General features: G+C 47.3%; 1 protein-coding gene across 2 annotated transcripts in view; it reads left to right on the top strand.

Moving 5' to 3' along the window:
- Positions 1-20411, top strand: part of TPST2 (tyrosylprotein sulfotransferase 2) — a 46278-nt gene that overhangs the window by 21788 nt on the left and 4079 nt on the right. The window contains exons 1-4 of one of the 2 annotated variants that reach the window (XM_078848979.1): positions 10268-10554; positions 10882-10949; positions 15439-16370; positions 19556-19754. In XM_078848979.1, the coding sequence (XP_078705105.1) occupies positions 15523-16370; positions 19556-19754 (1047 nt within the window). In that variant the 5' untranslated portion in view covers positions 10268-10554; positions 10882-10949; positions 15439-15522. Of the gene's footprint in view, positions 1-10267; positions 10555-10881; positions 10950-15438; positions 16371-19555; positions 19755-20411 lie in introns of those variants that run through there. The other variant, XM_078848978.1, reaches the window with a different exon arrangement.

Raw genomic sequence — 20411 nt, 5'->3', positions numbered from 1 at the left:
TTTTGCTTGGCAGTTAACTGAGCTGGAAGCTACATCTGGTAGGCAGGATACCGGGAACACGTCTGGAGAGGCATGATTCATGGTTGTCCCCCCCACTAGCTGCTGCACAGATCAGTGACTTTTCTTGCAGCTTTTAATTCCTGCTCCAGGAGGCTCATTCATAGAAGATCAGGGTTGGAAGAGACCTCACAAGGTCATCTAGTCCAACCCCCTGCTCAAAGCAGGACCAACACCAACTAAATCATCCCAGCCAGGGCTTCCTCAGAGCCCATGCAGACTCCGTGGGAATCACAGGAGCACTTGAAACATTGTATGCAGCCTGGTTTGCACTTAACACTTATATTGTCCTGGTGACATTGGTCAGGGGTGTGAGAAAAACACCATTGTGCCTTCTAAAGCCCCAGTGTAGGCTCAGCTATATTGACAAGAGAGTCCTTCTGTCAGCATAGCTACCATCCACTGGGGAGCTGGTATCCTGACCAGACAGAAAAACTGCTTCTGCTGGCATGTACAAGGGTGCTATGTCAACCTAAGCATGCTGGTACAGGCTCCGTTATGTAGACCTAGCCTAAGCCTGTGTCTACACCATGGGGAATGTGGGAGCGTACCTATGCCAGCATAACCCTGTAGATGCAGCCTGTGCTAATGGGAGGGATTTTCCTTCTGGGTAGGAATACCACCTCCCCGAAGAAAATTAGCTACGTAGGCACAGCTGCGTCTGCACTGGGAACTAGGTCCGCGAGCTACATCGGTCAGAGGCGTTTTTCTATGTTGACCTCACTTTTAAGAGTTCACCAAGCCTAAGTTTTCATCACCATTGGAGCTGTGTGTGTTGGGAATGGACAGGGAGGGGAGTGGTCCCTCGCTCCGGATAACTAACCCACAAAGCCTTTAACTCCAGGGGGGCTGGGCTGTTGTTTTGACGTGCCAGTGGTTTTCTAAAGAGAGTTTCCTTGCAGGTTATTCTGATTCTGTCCATGTCAGCTGCTGGGTTTTTTTTTCAATAGGTTCCTTCTATAGGGAAGAGTTCCTTTTCTATTTTCTTTCTCTTCTGACTTTGGACTCCTCTCATAAGGTGTCCGTGCCTCCTGAAACCTTTCTTTGCAAAAGAGATGATATTTCTAAAGTTCTGGGCACAAGATTGTCACCTCTCTCCCCCTCCCCTCTCCCCCTTCCCTGACAGCTGTCCATTTCACAATTTGGTTGCTAGACCTTTCTAGGGGATTATGGGTCAGTAAGTGAATTTGTGTTCAAAGGGAATATGACAAACTTGAGGTTGGCATGTTGAAATCTTACTCAGTGCTACAAGGGATGGGGAATGCCTCAAAAAGAAAAAATGAACCTAACCCAAATTTCTGCTGCCTCACTCACTTTGAGTGCAAGGCCCTGGAAGTATTCCAGGGGAGCTGGCGGGGCGCAGGATGGGTGGAGAAATTTCCCTTTGTCTTGGGCACACGATTTCTGTAACTGCTGGGAGGTCACGCATGTTGGCATGCATGAAGTTGAGACAGTCTCCCCGAATTTCCTGCTCCAGGAGGTTTGTTCCTTGGATCCTGTCCATAGACTAAATGCTGGAATCTCAGAAGCAGTTGGATGGACGTTTTTAAGAGTCCGTGTGTGCTCCCCATCCACCAGAAGCTGGGAAAGGAAACGTTTGAGGGACAGATGCATCTTGGCCTCAATGGGGAAGGCAACGTTCTACTCTGAGGCTGGGAGTATTCATAACCATTTCCATAGCATGCCTCCCCTGGTAGCTGAGCGTTTGTGGTGTCAGGTGTGAACAGCCAGATGTCCTAGCCATCTAGGACCAGCTGGGACCAGCCTGAGATGTACGTAGAAAACTTAAAATAAAATAAAACCAAAACTTAGCTGTATGTCCTGCTTCTCACTATGTAGAAGGCACCCAGTGCCCAACGTGAGGCAGAGCTGGCTCTTCTGGGAACGTTTAAAAAAGGAAAAAGAAAAGGAGGACTTGTGGCACCTTAGAGACTAACCAATTTATTTGAGCATGAGCTTTCGTGATGCATCCGATGAAGTGAGCTGTAGCTCACGGAAGCTTATGCTCGAATAAATTGGTTAGTCTCTATGGTGCCACAAGTCCTCCTTTTCTTTTTGCAAATACAGACTAACACGGCTGCTGCTCTGAAACCTGTTAAAAAAGGAAGAGACCCCAGTGGCTGTGACCCGTGTTCATGCAAGAAACAAATTAAATCAAACCGCTGGTTAGGGGCCACATCTAGCTGTGCTAGTCAGTGCTTCTGTTCAAGCGACATTGCCTGAGAGATGCCGGGGCAGTGAGAACTGGAAGCTGTGCCACACTGACAAAGCACCTGTAAAAGAAGAAACGGGTGGGGGAGAGTTAAAGGACATCGTACACAAATGCAGTGTTTGGTTTTATTTCAGCAGAGCAGGGGATGACAGCTGATTCCAGCGGTTTGGCTCTGCTGCTCCAACAGCGGGTCTCCCATGGGCTTTTTTAACTTTAGGTACTTTAAAATGAATAACCTGGTTTGAAAGAAGCGCATGCTTACAGTCAGCATTCTGGAGGGCAAGTGGAAATCAGCATGCTGGAGCCATACTCTGAACACGCGTGATACATGATAAACTAGTGTCACTCTCTTCACTTGGAACAGGAGAAAATAAAGTGGAAAATGCTGCAAATTGGTGGGTTTTTTATTATTTCAAAAACGTTTTAGCATTGAGAAGGATAATAAAATGTTTTCTAATCACAGCAGCCCTGAGGCAATAAACAAACAGTACATTTGTGCTGTAAAATGTCTGTCAAATCTTTGTTGATTTGATTTAAAGCCTGTTACAGCAGCCTGGCTTTGTTTGTGCATCCCTGACCAGACTCTCTTGGGAGCTTGGATAATGCTCTAAGAGTACTCATCTGTGAACATTCTTCATGGCTCTGGGTTTTACCTCTCAATATTTCTTAGCAACAGACTCAAGTATTTGAAGCCTGTGCTCGCTCTTCTGTAATCTGTAGATCAAAGCCATCAAACCTGTTCTTGCAAAGTATTTAAAAATGGAGGTAAGCCCCTCCATATGTCCCAGTGTCAGAGGTTGTGCTTGAGGTTTGAGTTCCACAGAGAAACAATCCTAAAATCTAAAATACCTTGAGCCGCTGCAGTTATGAACCAATGCCTTCCACGTGCAGCAAGATGCAAGGCTGTTTCAGGTGTGAAGTTGATATTGAAAAGCTGCTCAAGTATAAATATGACCAAAGGGAAATAGAACACGAGAAATATCCTGAGGTTATTGCATTGTTTAACATCTTCTGTCCCAAAGTGTTCCAGAGCGCTTCACGGATTGTGGACCCAGTCCTGCAACTGGCTATGAACAGGGAGCCAGCGGCCTTTGTGCAGAGCATTTGAAGGATATGTGTGGCTCCAACCATCCCTGAATTGCAGCCATCTCTGGGCTGTAACTCTGCATTGGCTTGACTGCTGTATAGTGGTGTTATGCAGTTTAGGACAAGAATTGAAGAGGAATACCTCGTAATGGAAGTTAAAGGAAGCGTTTTAGGTAGCTGGAGTGTATTTACTTGAGTTGGAATTTGGCTAGGACATCTTTGAGCAATGCTTTAAAGGAAAAAAGATAGAAGAAATCAGAGCTGTATACTGTCAGCTGAAATCTGGTTAATTTTAAAGTTAGGCTGTTTCAGGGGCTAAACAGGCCCTTGAGCCTCCTGATGATTTTAATGGCTTTACGATCCGATTTTTCTCTCCAGTCTGTGGTGTGAAAGATGTACATGGAGAAGAACTGTCTATGCACAAATCAATGAGACTGACTAGCCACAAAATACTGTTGAAGGTGCAAAGAAGACAATCTGGGAAAATAAAAATGCTTTGTCAACTTAATGGGGACTTTTGAAGGTGAATAATACAGATAGGCAGCCAAATCCCATGAAAATTCTGTCCAATCTGGGCATCTAACTCCGTGAGGAGACTCAAGTGTTACATGTAGTACGATACACTTTTTGTTCAAGGAGATGGCCTGAAAGTAATTTTCTTTCTGGAATATTTGAACTTCGTGGGCTTTCCTCTTTGTAACTTGATTCTGTGTGTATGAAAGCAGCCTTGTGTCAGTGAGCGGCGTTCTTGCAGTCCCTGGGCTCAGTTAAATCAGAATGAAAAGCTTTGTACATCTCTCCGGCAGTCTGTAAGAAAGCGAAAACGTAGCTAGTTGAAGCATTTGTTGGGGGTGGGCCGCAAACATGCTCCTGGTCATTCGCTGTTGGGCAGTGGAGAATTCAGAGCTAACCTCTCTCCATGTGTGTGGAGAAGGGATTCTCCAATCTCAAAACCAAGGTCCCAGCCCTGCCATTGACTAGACAAGGGTGTGCTTCTGCGTACAATTTCACTGCTGTCATGGCGGGGGGGCCCAGTCAGTTGCAGGCGTCGGGCTGTAGCACCATTTTCTCAACCAAGAATAGACCAGGTAGGGTTCAGGGTATTATCAGCACAGCCAGGCGCTCCTGTGCCCAGAGTGGGGAGGGCAGGACAGGGCGTTGCTAGTTCGGCACTCCTCTGCCGGGCTCGCTGCATTTTGCATGCAGCATATGCAGGCGCCCTTGGTGAAGTTTTTCTGCTTTTCAAATCCCCTGTTGAGTGGTGTGGCCAGGACTCAGATGGCCCATTGAAATCAGCACAGAGATTTGAAAACAAAACATGCGTTTCTACTGCCTGCCTCCTGTGTCCCCCACTCCACCTGCACTTCACTCGGCTGCCTATGCCCCTCCCTCCTAACATCCTTTTGTCCCTTTTCTTGCTCACCTTTCCTCTCTTCTGCTCTGAAAACCTTTTCCTTGTTACAAAAACAACTTCTCTTTCTTCATTCAGGTCTCTTGAAACAAGCTTTATATGGTTAATCCACCAAAACGCGAAGGGGGCCAAGGGAACAAACCTATCTGCAGCAGTTCAAGATTAGACCTTTCACTTGCGTATTGTGTGGGTTCCCTGGGGTTGAAACAATAGATTGAGAGCTCCATGGGGCACAGACTAGTTTCCTCTGTGCTGCATGCAGGTAGCCCTTAATGAATTTCCCAGCATCTGAGACACCCTTGAACAGGGCTAAACGATGTTTTAGGGGTAGTACTGCCCTTCAGAAGCAATTAAATTATGTTTAACAATAACTTCTCTGTGCACACAGTGGTGTTGTAGCCATGTCGGTTCCCAGAGCAGCTTTCAAGCTGTTCTTCAGGTCTGAGAAACTGTGAACTCGCAGGCTTGTCCCTCTCACCAACAGAAGTTGGTCCATTAAAAGATCTCGCCTCCCCCACCTTCTCTTTCTAATAACTTACCTAGTGCTTGTCATTTTCAAAGTGGTTTACAAACACTAAAATGATACATTATCTTTTCCAACCATACAAAACCAGATAAAATTAATAGGCACCAGGTTTAATACAAACAAGGGGAAGTAATTTTTCAAACACCACACCGTTAACCTGTGGAACTCATTGCCATTGGATGTTGTAATGGCCTAAGTATAACTGGGCTCAGAAAGAACTAGATGAGTTCATGAAGGATAGGTCCATCAATGGCAGTTAGCCAAGATGGTCAGGGAGGCAACAACAAGGTCACTGTGATCCTGAGCCTCTGACTGCCAGAAGTTGGGAGCAGAAGCCGGGTGGCTAACTCCAATTGCCCCGTTCTGTATGCTAGGCCTGAAGCTCTGGTACGGACCCCTGTCAGAGGCAGGACACTGGATTAGTTGGACCATTGGTCTGACCCAGGATGGTAGTTCTTATGTTCTTATAGGCAGTGCAGGCAGCAGTGTTTATAATTAAGGTTATCTGATGCTTTCCATTCTAAGACCCTGTTTTCAGTTGCTTGTAACTTTGTCAAACTATAACCGTTCAGACTGAAATTTTCCATTCTGGGTGTTTTCACAGTCTGAATTATTTGGGATGTTTCGGTTAAAATAGTTCAGCCTTTCCAGAGAACAAGGTTAGAGAAAAATACGTTGTCCTGTCCATATTAAAAATAAGACTGGCTGTAAGATTTTGTTTTAAATTTTATTTTGAGAAGATCTAGCACTTCCATGCTACAGAGGAGGGACTTGACATTTGGCAGGGAGAGTCACCCTGGTGCCATCTCTATCCAAATTTGCCCAAAGGTCGGCCAAGTTCTGAGCTTCTGAGTAACCACAATTTGCACGCGCTCGGTAGGGATTTGTTTGACAGCGACAGTCCCTGAAAGTTCTCTCTGCACTGCACACGCTGGTGACTTTGAGAACTGTAATTCTGACTGGTCATAGCAACGGTGGGTGGCAGGGCATGTGAGTTTTGAGGTGGTGATAGCTATTCCTACTGGAGGTCCTGTCTTCACTACACCCTCCACCTCTATGGTGGTCCCAGAGGAGCTGTGTTGCTGTTGAATCACGGTTATGATGTTTGTAGATTCAGCCTCATGGATTCGAACAGTTTTCGACTTTGTAAATGGATGTTTGTCCCCTTTATTTTTTTCTGGTTCTCTCTCTTCATCGTGCAACTCTCTAAACCTGAAGGCCTTTGCTGAGTGGTGGCTCTTGGAGTTCCCGGAAGAATGTCTGCAGTGCACCTGTTCACCGTCCCCTGCAGAAAGCTGCTCCTTGCAGCTCCGGGGGCCTTTCAGAGACAGGCTGCAGCTCCCTCCCCAGATCTGCCATGCCACTAACAGTGGCGGTGAGAGTTAATTACAGCCCATGAAAGCTGTAGGTTCCACTCCCAGTCCCAGATCTCTGCTGCTAATTTTTGTGGCTCATGCAAAGGAACGAAGGGGTTTAGCCTGGGTAGGTGTGGGGCAGGCCTCTGCACATCACTTTGCTGAACAGCCACCGCCCGGTCCTGGAGCCCCTGCTGCTATTCTAGTGCTGGGCTCCCGCTGTGAATCTGGGCCAATGCACCCTGAGCCACTGGAGTCTGGACGCTGACCCTTCTCAGTGACAGGCCTGAATCCTTGTCATGTGCCTTGGGACTGGAAATGCAGATAATTCTCTCCGCATCTCAGCCCTGCTCGGCCTCAGGCCCTCTTATTCTGTTTCTTTGTCAGCCAGAATGCACCCTACATTCAAACAGTTTTAACCAGAGTAGGTCTTAGGTCAGTTTATGGAAACCCAAACGTTAGCCCCTTATGTGCAATTTCTCTAGCTGGAATATCCTCTCTGGAGGGATTTTCTCTTTATTTGCACAGAATCTATAATAACAAGTTTCAGAGTAACAGCTGTGTTAGTCTGTATTCGCAAAAAGAAAAGGAGGACTTGTGGCACCTTAGCGACTAACCAATTTATTTGAGCATGAGCTTTCGTGAGCTACAGTCTCTAAGGTGCCACAAGTCCTCCTTTTCTTTTTATAACAACAAGGTTTCCAAGAACAGTAGATGTGTGATCCACCTTGGCTGCAGATGTGTGGGGCTTGTCTACTACACAAACAATTCGTTCATGGCAAGCCCCCACTAGTCTGCTGTGCACTAACTGTCTGTGGACCCTGCTGATGCACATTAACAATGCGTTACACTTTGATCTAGTCCTCTTCGAAACAGATTAGATCAAAGTGCGTTAATGAACTGTTAAGGCATGTCAGCAGGGTCCATGTGGACCAGTGATTCTCAACCAGGGGTACATGTACCCCTAGTGGTATGCAGGGGTCTTCCGGGGGGACATCAACTCATCTCGATACTTGTCTGATTTTACAACAGGCCACATAAAAAGCACTAGCGTAGTCAGTACTAACTAAAATTTTATACAGACTGTAACTTGTTTATGCTGCTGTATATACTATACACTGAAATGTAAGTACAATATTTATATTCCAATCGATTTATTTTATAATTATATGGTAAAAATGAGAACATACGCAATTTTTCAGCAATAGTGTACTCTGATACTTTTGTATTTTTTATGTCTGATTTTTATAAGCAAGTAGTTTTTAAGTGAGGTGAAACTTGGGGGTATGCATGACAAATCAGACTCCTGAATGGGTACAGCAGTCTGGAAAGGTGGAGAGCCACTGATGTGGACCTCTGGTCTGTGGCAGGCTCTGGTGGTGAAGATTCATGCCGTAGCTTGCCGTGAGCTAATTGTTTGTGTGTGTCCCTCCGTTCTGTATTACTGATTCCATTTGTGTTGTGTAACAGCGCCTCGCGGGCAGGGTGGGGGCGTGTTTCATGCACAACGTCCCGTCACTGTCACTTATGAGCTATTGTGTGCATTTAGTCACAAGCCACTCAGAGTTCACCAAACTAGTTAGTTATATATAATATTAATAATGTACTCCAAAGCCTCTGCTGTTGGTTAGTAACTGTGACAATCAGCTTTCCCCAGACCTAGGAGTTATTTGCTGAAGTTGTCTGCCCTGTGTTATGCAGGAGGTCGGGATCCCAATGGTCCCATCTGGCCTTGGAATGTGTGACTACGATGATGGGGCACAGTACTTGGAATTTGGAATCCTAGCACTCAGTTGCTGGAATAACTGCTCTCTGTGGCTGCTGTGTATCTGAAGGAGAAGTAATTAGGGACGGTGGTACCTGAAATTAACGAGGCAGTATAACAAATCCAATTTCCAGCACTAAGTACTTGCAAATCCATGTAGCCAGAAGAATAAACATCTCCTCTGGAGCATGAATAATCTAAAACTCCATCTAGTCACGATGTAAATAAAAATCGTGTAATCTTTAATAGCTGGGGCGAGCCGCGTCTCGCGTTCTGGCAAGCTGTTTTTTAATAGACAGGACCTACAGTAGAGCTTACTCCTTTTATTTTAATTTTGTTCTCAGTGGATCAGTGCACCAGCTTGTCTCTTCTGGAGGGCTGGGTAAAAAGTAGATTGTCATATGTGGAGAGTGGCTCCACTCTTCATGGCTCGTTGTCCCCCTCACACAGCAAAACTGTCAGGCTCTTGCAGAGAGTTCTGGGTGGAGTTCCCCCGCCAGGCTTTTAATTAGCCCTAGAGCAGAGGCAGAGCTGACTGCCTTGTTCCACTCACACATCCTACAAATCGTTAGCAGTAATCCAGCGCTTCTGTACTGGCCCAATGCTACAGATACCGTCAGTCCGTTCTGTGAAGCAAGGAATGAAATCTCTGGTGCACAGGGGAAACTGAGGCAAAGAAGTGCCTGCCTTTCAGTGATGCTGAGTGCCCAGAACTCCAGTTGAAGTTAATGGAGCTGTGTGTGCTCAGTACCTCTGACAGTCAAGCCCCAGATCTCGGGGGAACCTGTGTCAATGTCCAGTTGGGAAGGTGAGGTGCTGCACTCCGACCACGAGGACCTGCAGGGAGCTGTCTATGTGATGGGTCGGTGTGTAGTGTTACCAAGTGTGCTCACCAGCCTATGGATGAGTGCATCATCGCCACCAGCAGCAGAAACCGAGGCCTGTCGTGTACGTGGAGAGCTCTCCTGGCGTCCGTGCTTAGCTCTGCAGCAGAGGGTGCTCCAGAAATACTGTGGAGAGAATCCCGTCGGCGCTAATCCTGGAGCCAGGTGGAAATCCCCTTCCAGCCTAATAGGCCTGGTTGCTGTGTGCAGCCAAGTGGTATGTGCTGCTTTGTGCGTTTTTGCTCCCTTCTGTCTCTGCCCCTTCTCCACAGACCCTCCAGGCCCTTCACCCGAAAGGCGACTGGAGCCTGCCTTGCTGGTAGCCTGCAGAGGCACCAAACTTCTTGCAGCAGTTACGCTGGTAATGTTTTTATCCCTGGTTCAGAGCCATCTCCTGGAAACAGCATGTTGTTGTATGGTATGCAAAGAGGAAGCTAACAGTTGCAGATGCAGAAGACAGGGCTCCTTGGAAATCCAAGGGAGGGGTGCGTGTGTGCCCCGCGTGGGTGCCTGTTTTGTTCCAATGTTAAGATCACTTCTTGTGGGTCTGCATGCTGCAGGTAGATTGTAAACGCTACTGGGCCCCAGGGAGTTTCCTGTGCTAAAATCAGTTTCACAGACAACAGGGTGAAGGAATCAACCTTGAGCAAAATGTGGAAGAGTTTGTCGTCGCCAGGGGAATCTTGAAGCTCGCTTTGTAGGGACCTTTGCTGATGTTTTATTTTGCTCTGGGGTTCACATTCCCTTGACTTTGCTTTGAGTGTTATGCTCAAAGGAGCCTAATTTTCAAAGCAGAGCTTTCTCAGAATTGCAGATGACCTCAGTCAAAGCCGAACACTGAGCGCAGGTTTGCCAGAAAGGCTTGTGAGCCTCCGCAGCACTTTGGCTCTTGCCTGATTTCAGAGTTTGTAATGAAACGGGAGAGCAGGTGCTGTGCAGTGTCCTCTGGAGCAGGTGGCATGGTTCTGTTTACCAGTTGGGACTCTAATATAGTCAGTCTGCCATCCTCTCTGGCCTCACACATCCTGCCTGCTTCTGCCTGGCTCTTGCTCTCTCCGTCTCAGGTCTTGGGAAGCCAGCCTCCTCCCTCATTTGAGAGAGATTTTCATTGCTTTTTGCTTCTCCCTCTGTCTGTGCTCCAAGACTCTCCCTGAGTTTTGTTGTAATTCACCCGATGGACTTTGCAAGGTTTCCTTTCCCTGGGATGAGAGGAATATGATGCCAATGTCGCTTCATGGGCTCAGGGTAGTGATGCCAGGTGCATAGTCTTATTTTTAAGCCTTGTCTGTAGCTGAGACAGCCAAGTGGCACTGCCAGTGTTAAGATATTCAGGCTGGTTTCTGCCAGCCAGTTGCTAGGTTTGGTGGAGACAGTGAATGATGAACATAACAGTTGTATCTCGCGGCTGCATGTCTTTTGGCTTTCAGGTAGACGTTAAAAGATTACTGATCTGTGTGTTGATAGATGCTGTTAAAACTGCAATATGGAAAACTGCACCCTGAGAATGAGCATTTTATTTCTAACCATTCCGATGAATATCAGTTATCTGTAAACAAATCAGCATTGTGGGTTTTTTTCTCATTAGGTATTCATCGGCCATCTGTATTGCCGAGCAGAGATCGGCCCACGGCAAAATGAATTTACCAGGGAAAGGTAAGTGTATCAAAAGAGGATCTGTCAGAGCAGTGGGGCCCTGCGTGACATATTGGGAGTGAGTTAATGAATATTTCATGTCTGTGTCTGCACAGCCACTTCTGTTTTATTAATATTTTACCACTCTCAAAAACTCCTAGAAGCGATTACTGATCTTGCTGTTATTAATACCTAATCAGAATGCAAAATAGGGGAGATTTTTAATTGCAGGGATTTTTTGTGAATTTGGGTTTGTATTGATCCTTATTGCTACATTGGCCACAGCTCAGCTGTTCCTCTGCATGCTGCATTTTGCTTCCTTTAAAGCCGTGACTAAATTCTCAGTCTGGTTGAAGATGGAGTTTCTGGCTCTCTGGATGGCACTCCATCTTCGTCAATGTGTCCCATGGGTCAGAGCACCAGCCGTAAGCGTGCTGGGGTTTTACTGAGCAGCTGAGCTTTGGTGAAGCCTTTAGCTCTTTGGTTTCTGTTGATGAACTTTTGTCCATAGGCTAGTAGGATTTTAAGTCCCTGGATCCTGTGTGGGAGGGAAGAAGCCGGGGAGAAGACAGTAACTGAGGACTTTTTCATGGATGTTAGGGCCAACGGGGTTTGTGCCGTAATCATGTAATCTCACCATCTGCATGACACGGGCCATAGAATTTCATCCAGCAATGTCTGCAGTGGAGGGAATTGATCTTCCCGATGATGGACGTTCACACCAAGCCCTAGAACCTGTTGGTGAATGCTGCCGCAGAAGACTGCAGAAAGCAGCTCGAGCTTAGTTGCACCTTTGACCTCGCATTAGTGAGCAGGCTCACTTGTGTTTGTTTAGGAACTCTGAGTTTAGGGATGTTTTAGTGACCCCATCTACTAATAAAAAGAAAAGGAGTACTTGTGGCACCTTAGAGACTAACCAATTTATTTGAGCATAAGCTTTCGTGAGCTACAGCTCACTTCCGATGCATCCGATGAAGTGAGCTGTAGCTCACGAAAGCTTATGCTCAGATAAATTGGTTAGTTTCTAAGGTGCCACAAGTCCTCCTTTTCTTTTTGCGGATACAGACTAACACGGCTGTTACTCTGAAACCCATCTAATAATAGGTATTACTTGGGGTAGCAGTCTGGTCTTGGCAACACCCCTTTGGCTGCCCCACAGCAAGTGTACCCCTTGTTACCATTGGGGAAGGAGGGGGAGAGAGAAGTGACATGTTCCAGACACAGATGGAGTCAGCATCACATCAGGGCTTAGAACCTATGGGTTCTTGTTCCCTAGTCATGTGCTCAGACAGCAGGCTGTCTGTATGTCTGTCACCCTGAAGCAGATAGATCCAGTATTTTAAGAGCTCTTTTTTCTTTTTAAATGGCTAGCAGGCAAGATTAGAGGCCAAACAGTCTCTGTAAATGCTGCATATTTGCCATCTGCCTTGGCAGTAGTTGAACAAGCACATGGATGGGCAGGAGGAGAGCTGAATAACATTTGAGATCACAGTCCCTGAAAGCAACTTCGTCCCGCACCCCTAGCCTGGCTCGCCATGCTGTCTGCACAGTGGAGGGCCAAGAACATACTCCGGGCTGTGCAGCAGGTTTCACTTCAGGATTCTGGCATGTGGCATGTTCTGGCTGGTCAGTTTTCCTGGAATCCCGTGTTTGTGGTGTCAGATTCACAGCACTCTACCCATTTCAGGTGCCCAAATGAGCCATGTCCTCACCTCTAAGTGACCTTGACGAGCCAGTGGGGCTACAAGGGAATCCTGGTAGGAAATGTTAACCATAAACCGTATTTGCCTGCCCCATTTAATACAAACTACCATCCTCCCTTTAAAATCATTTTTTTTTTACCTCTGCTTAGACTTTTGAACTACATCCCATTACAGTCCAGTTAGTCTGAATTTCTGTCCATTCCAGCTATAAAGGCGGTGGAGACCAGAGGCTAGTGGGCATTTTAAATTGCTTTTGGAGATGAAATATATTAAAAAGTCAAATGACCAATTCATCACTTCAGAGACATGTAACTCGATTGTAAAGTCCCTGGGCCCAGAACTGCTGCTCTTTGTACAGTACCATGCACAGTAAAGAGGAGCAGCGTGCCAGACACATAGAATCATAGAATATCAGGGTTGGAAGGGACCCCAGAAGGTCATCTAGTCCAACCCTCTGCTCAAAGCAGGACCAATTCCCAGTTAAATCATCCCAGCCAGGGCTTTGTCAAGCCTGACCTTAAAAACCTCTAAGGAAGGAGATTCTACCACCTCCCTAGGTAACGCATTCCAGTGTTTCACCACCCTCTTAGTGAAAAAGTTTTTCCTAATATCCAATCTAAACCTCCCCCACTGCAACTTGAGACCATTACTCCTCATTCTGTCATCTGCTACCATTGAGAACAGTCTAGAGCCATCCTCTTTGGAACCCCCTTTCAGGTAGTTGAAAGCAGCTATCAAATCCCCCCTCATTCTTCTCTTCTGCAGGCTAAACAATCCCAGCTCCCTCAGCCTCTCCTCATAACTCATGTGTTCCAGACCCCTAATCGTTTTTGTTGCCCTTCGCTGGACTCTCTCCAATTTATCCACATCCTTCTTGTAGTGTGGGGCCCAAAACTGGACACAGTACTCCAGATGAGGCCTCACCAATGTCGAATAGAGGGGAACGATCACGTCCCTCGATCTGCTGGCTATGCCCCTACTTATACATCCCAAAATGCCATTGGCCTTCTTGGCAACAAGGGCACACTGCTGACTCATATCCAGCTTCTCGTCCACTGTCACCCCTAGGTCCTTTTCCGCAGAACTGCTGCCTAGCCATTCAGTCCCTAGTCTGTAGTTGTGCATTGGGTTCTTCCATCCTAAGTGCAGGACCCTGCACTTATCCTTATTGAACCTCATCAGATTTCTTTTGGCCCAATCCTCCAATTTGTCTAGGTCCTTCTGTATCCTATCCCTCCCCTCCAGCGTATCTACCACTCCTCCCAGTTTAGTATCATCCGCAAATTTGCACACAGCCAATGCCCTGCAGAGTGTGAAAATGGACTGCTCTGTGTGGTTACATGGGCCACTGTTACGTGCTTGCTTTCATTAAGAAATTTTTGAGGAGAAAATATTTTTCTTAGGCAGTGTTTTGGATTGGCAGTGAAATAAAATGCACAGCGATTCCCTTCCTCTCTCCCATGTTCAACTTCTGTCCAAATCCATGCATTGCAAGGAATTTACCCGAAAAGCCCTCTGTGACCTAGGGGTGGGATTGCAAAACCTGCACTAGTGGGTTCGGCCGGGAAAGGGGGAGGGATGGTTTGCCAGTTTTAACAGGAGCTTTGTGGAATCAGCAGAGCAAGAGACAGACTTGCAGGAGCAACAATCCTCCTGCCTGAATCTCCTGCAGAGAAGTCGGGTCTTCACGGCAGAGCCAAATGAAAGCTTCAGTGTTTCAAGGGGAAACTTTCTTTAAGGTCGGTTTCTGGCAGGGAGGTATTCATATTGGCAATGCTTGCTGCTAGTGTTTACACTAAACCTTCAAATAAGTAGTTTGTTTAATAATTAACCCAATTTGATGCTCATTAGCCATTGCTTCTGCTGAAGCAAACCCACCAACCTCCTGGAAATCAAATGGGAAGAGTTTTCTCATGTCATAGCTAATTTCTAATCAAAGTAAACAAATGTATACAGGAAACTTCTTGTTTATGGAACTGATAGAAGGGTTGTGTTGTGTACTTCAGTGAATATGTGTAATACAACAGAGGGAAAACTGCAAGAACGGATTGGGGACACATCTGGGATGGAGGGCAGTAAATCAGTCTGTCACCTTGGAGGTTGATGTTTTCTTGGCCTTCATGAGAAGGGAAAAGCCTAGCTAAGCCAAAATGCCCCCGTCCATAAATACAAAAGCTCTGCCATTGAGCTAGTAAAGAAAGGCTGGCGCTTTTGCTGCATTCCCACTCTTCCAGAATTGCTCGCATGGAATACCCAGGGCTTGGAGGGTTCTGTTCTGTTTTTACTTCAGTTCTTCTCTGTTTTGATTAAAATACTTGCTTCAGAGCAACACATATTTAATAGAAGGAAGTAAATGGGATGAAGATAAGCCAAGGAAATTTGTTCTGGATGTTTTGGAAATACTTCCCAAAGGGTTTCCTGGATATGTTATTCTTAATTTCCTCTGCTAAACTGCTGCACAGCATTGCTGGTAAACAGGTACCTTCCTCCCCAGCAGCAAGGAAAGATCTCTTTACGCACAATCTGAAAATCACTTTGCCATTCTTTTGGGGATGTAAGATGGTGATAAATCATGAGGTTGATTAGACCCTGAAATGGTCTCTCAGGAGTTGTGGTGGAAGCTGGAGTTAGTTCCAAGCAGACAAGACAAATGGCTTGGTCAGGGCCAAGTTGAGGTGATCAGTAGGTCTTTGTGTGATTGATTGGAGGCTGAGGCTCTCCTGGTGTCAGGTGGTTCAGTAGGAGACGGGCCAGGTAACCAGATGTGTGCCCCTGACTTCTTTGAACATGTGCTGTTTTCTTTGCAGACGCGCATGGGATTGGCTGCTTCCTAAGTGAAAGCTGAAGGCAGAGGACCCTTCGGTCTCCCAGCCTATGTGCAGAGGAACAGAATGCGGATCACCATGCGGCGGGTGTTGCTGGGGCTTGGCTTTGCTATTGCCCTGATGGTGACTGTGCACGTTGGCCAGCAGATGTTGGAGTGCCAGGAGCTACTGGGCAAGGGCTATGGCAAGCGGAAGCATGGGCTGATGAGACCAGAAAATGAAGAACTGGTCGTGGTGGACTCCAGTCGTGTCGAGTACCGGTACAGCAAGGAGATGCCTCTGATATTTATTGGTGGGGTCCCGCGGAGCGGCACGACTCTCATGAGAGCCATGCTGGATGCGCATCCAGAAATCCGCTGTGGAGAAGAGACTCGCATTATTCCCCGGGTGCTGGCAATGCGCCAGGCCTGGTCCAAATCTGGGCGTGAAAAGATGCGCTTGGATGAAGCAGGAGTGACGGACCAAGTCCTGGACGCTGCCATGCAGGCATTTATCCTGGAAGTCATAGCCAAGCATGGTGAGCCAGCCAGATATCTATGTAACAAGGACCCCTTCACGTTAAAATCCTCTGTCTACCTTTCCAGACTCTTTCCCAATTCCAAATTTCTGCTGATGGTTCGAGATGGCCGGGCTTCTGTCCATTCCATGATCACAAGGAAGGTAACGATTGCAGGCTTTGACTTGAACAGCTACCGAGACTGCCTTGCAAAGTGGAACAAAGCGATCGAGGTGATGTATTCCCAGTGCGTAGAGATTGGGCGGTCCAGGTGCCTGCCAGTCTACTATGAGCAGCTAGTGCTGCACCCCGAGCACTCCATGCGTGTCATCATGCAGTTCCTAGACATTTCCTGGAGCGACGCAGTGCTGCACCATGAAGAGTTAATAGGGAAACCAGGCGGAGTCTCTCTTTCCAAGTGAGTGTCTGTATGGCCGCTGCTTTCCAAAGAGACTCCTGCCTGGGCGGAGCGGGTTCTTGCCAAACCTTCTTGGGGCCCACCTTGTTGCTTATTTTCATGCCTGGTTTCCAGGAGCAGAGGGATCGATGCACCCAACTCTGCTGTAGCGTATTTGTGTGCGTCTAAGTAAAGAACTGCGTGAATGTCACAGTGGCGGTGTCCCTGACCGTGGTTAGCTGCGTAGGTGAGGAGTTTTGAGAATGGTGACATCTCAGTCGTCCGACTTATAAATAAGGGGATGATTTCAGGCTCTGCTTTGGCAGAGTCCTGTTGAAGGAGCTCCAGTTTTGGGGTAATCTGTGTCCCCTTTCTCTTTTTCTACCCATTCCCAAATATTTCTTTAAACATTGGATTACATTCCAGCGAGCACTGAATTGTTTTAGGTAGCATGCAGCTGAGTTTTCCTGACCTCCCACTGCCTCTTGCCCCACATAGTTCTGACGTGATCATGGGATAAAGAAGTGTGTACGCACAACATGCGTGTTTAAAGCGATTTCATATTTTGAAAAAAGAAAAGGAGGACTTGTGGCACCTTAGAGACTAACCAATTTATTAGAGCATAAGCTTTCGTGAGCTACAGCTCACTTCCTCAGATGCATATCGTGGAAACTGCAGCAGGCTTTATATATACACAGAGAATATGAAACAATACCTATTCCCACCCGTTTCATATTCTCTGTGTATATATAAAGCCTGCTGCAGTTTCCACGATATGCATCTGAGGAAGTGAGCTGTAGCTCACGAAAGCTTATGCTCTAATAAATTGGTTAGTCTCTAAGGTGCCACAAGTCCTCCTTTTCTTTTTGCGAATACAGACTAACACGGCTGTTACTCTGAAACCTGTTCATATTTTGAGCTTCTTGCTGCAGTTGTTTGTAGTGATCATTTTGGCTACTTGGTGACCTTAGACTAACCTAACCCAACCTCTAACTGTAAACACGGATATATAGGAACTAGCTAGACACGTCTGCCTTCTAACCGTCTTTTTCTGTTAGTTTTCTCCATCCAGAACGGGGAGGTGGAGGAGAAAGAACCCGCTGTATGGTTTTTCTCTTTCTCTGAGCAAGGGAAGGGGGGGACGTTGTCAGGCCATACTTTCCTCAACACTAAGGTTATGTCTGCACTGCAGTGAGACACCCGTGGCTGGCCTGTGCCTGTGAACTCAGGCTAGTGGGGCTCTGGCTGCAGGGCGGTTTAATTGCGGTGTAGACATTCAGGATGTCCTGAGCGTTGGGACCCTCCCACCTCGCAGGATCCTAGAGCCTGTCCTCCAGCCCGAGCCCCAGAGATCTACACTGCAGTTACACAGCCCGTAGCCCGAGCCCCACGAGCCTGAGTCAGCTGGCACTGGCCAGCCGCAAGTGTCTCTTTGCCGTGTAGACTTACCCTAAAAAGTTCTTCCCAAAGAGAGAGTAGCAGTGGAAGCTGACTGCATGTGATTTGTGATTCAGTACCCTTGTAAAATGCTGTTTCACGCTAGTCAGTGTTTTACTGGGTGTAGTTCTCTGCGTCACAGTTGAACTGATGCTCCAGTATGCCCTGCTGTGTAACTGAGGGCCTAGCTACTTGAGGGAGGGAGGGGTGGGAAGAGTGATTAAAGTCCCATATTAGTTAAAGACCCCAGAGGGGCATTAGGGCCTCAAAGAGCACTTTATTTTCCAGAATTAGGGGCTCTAGCCCAGGTGATCAGTCCCAAGGCAAGTCACTACAATGCTGATGCTAGTGAATGGGGGGTGTTGGACCAGTGGCTGTTGTGAATCTGTAGAGCCTCTTCGAGTCTGGCTTTCCGTGGTGTGTAAGGCGTGAACATTGCAGATGTACCATGCAGGAACTGGGCGCAGCTGAGCAGAGGGAGTGCAGAGGATGGGGAGCATGCAGTTCACTCAGGGCTAGAGCTTTTCTCCTTTACGGCCTTGTCTTTCCTTCGCTATAAACCCTCCCCAGCCAAGGAATTGTGGTTTGTGGTAGCAAGGGAAGGGGAGAGCAGCTACTGTGGTAGATGCAGGCTTATTTCTTAGGGGAACTGATGGCCTCTGTTGGGCTTCGTATCTTTAAAAATCTGCTGAGAGCAAATAGTCCATTAACTTACTAGCGAATAGCTCATTAATTTACTAATGCTGCCCAGTTCCCGGGGTCTCCTTTCCCATGACATCTGTGTGGCAGGTAGCCACAAATTCCTTTGATTTTTCTCCTGTAGTAACTGGGGTGAGAGGTTTGGGCCGTAGGAATGCCTGTCCCTTCCGAACAGTTTAGAAATCAGTGACTGATCTCCAAGGCCTGACGGGGAGACAGGTTGGGATTGGAGGCTTTATCTCAAGAGCCTTAGGCGCCCTGGATCCTTCATGGTCTGGTGGCACCTGCCGCACTCCAACTGCAGCTTCTTCTCGTGCCGTGCCAGAGATTTACGTGTCCTGAATAAACAGAACTGTCTCTGGGGAGGGCTCTAATTTTCATGCAAATTATGTAAATCTGCCTAATTACAGGACGTTAACTTTGCTGTCTCAAAATGTAAAGGGACAGTTTGTGCAGTGAGAGAGGCTGCTCTGCCTTTGACTGCAGGGGCAGACTGTCGCTGTGGAGGGCATAGCTCAGACTGGCAGCAATGCACCGATTGCAGTGGGGGACACGCTTTCCCTCGCTAGGGGAAACAGATGCAGATGATCTAACACAGAAGGCCCAGCAAGGTGGGCAGGACAAACAGGAGCGTCCCTAGGCCGGGAAGAGTGCCCAGGACTTCTTAGGCCACCTCAGCAGAGAGTGGGTAGCACAGCATTTCCCCTTCAACTTCTGTGGCAAGAGGTGGCACTTCGGGAAGGTTGAGGATGGGGATATATCAGTGACTCCGGTTCCCACACGGCTTTGCACTTGGGTATTGAAACACGTGGCGTGGTGTGTTAGTGTTGGGTCTTTGGCCCTGCAGCTTCACCATCCTAATGATGGCACTGGTGCTTTACCGATAGATAGCTTTGAAGCCTCTGCTGTATGAGCTTTGTATCCTGAAGACGCTGAAAATATCTGAGCTACACGCGTCTCTCGGGCACTGAGAATGAGAATTCAAATGGCAATAACCCAGCTGCCGGCTCCTACGTATGAACACAACATACATCCAAAACCCAAGTGACTGATTTCTACTCTCTTTTCAGGATAGAAAGATCAACAGACCAGGTTATTAAGCCTGTAAACTTGGAAGCTTTGTCCAAATGGATCGGGCACATTCCAGGGGACGTATTGCAAGACATGGCCCAGATAGCACCAATGCTCTCTAGGCTTGGCTATGACCCATATGCAAATCCACCCAACTATGGGAACCCAGACCCCTTGGTAATCAACAACACCCACAGGGTGAGTATTTCTACTGTCTGCTTAGCATGCTGAGCGTCACTGGATGATGGTGGGAGTGACACATGTTACAAATACGAAATAGCCACAGAAATGTGGATTTACTATATGTAATACTGACTTACATACCTCTGCATTTACGCAAAGCTGTTAGCGCTAGAAAACGCCAGTCTCTCCCTAGTGGAAGACCTAGAAATCGGTGCTTCATTCCGTAGCTCACCCCAGACTCACTCCAGTCAAGGGGAGGCTGGGTGCAGAAGGAATGCAAGGTCATGTTCTGGGACAGTGCTCCTACTGCAGCTGTGCCAAGGCCAAAGAGACATTCCCCAGAGGATTTGTGTGTGCTGCTCTGGAAATTACAGCCCCTGCTAGGTGGTGCTGCAGAGCCACGAGCTGGTTACTAAATGGAGGGAATCTTCTCATGTCCTTGTTTCTGCTTGGGCCCAGGTCAAACTCTCCTCCCCCTCAAAGGCAGGACTCCAGGAGGACCAGGCAAGTCCTGGACGAGGAGAACTAGCTCAGGGAGCTGCTATGAGGTGGTGCTGATGGTTTATTGCAGTAATACCCAGAGGCCACAGTCATGAATGGGGTCCTGTTATGATATGCACAGAACCAAGGGCAGACTCTGTTTTCATGATCTAGGTGGTTTGGTACCATCTG

Source organism: Lepidochelys kempii, chromosome 15, assembly GCF_965140285.1.
Source record: "Lepidochelys kempii isolate rLepKem1 chromosome 15, rLepKem1.hap1, whole genome shotgun sequence".
Taxonomy (NCBI): Eukaryota; Metazoa; Chordata; order Testudines; family Cheloniidae; genus Lepidochelys; species Lepidochelys kempii.
Note: the sequence above shows the minus strand (reverse complement) of the source record. Positions and strands in the feature narration are given on the sequence as shown.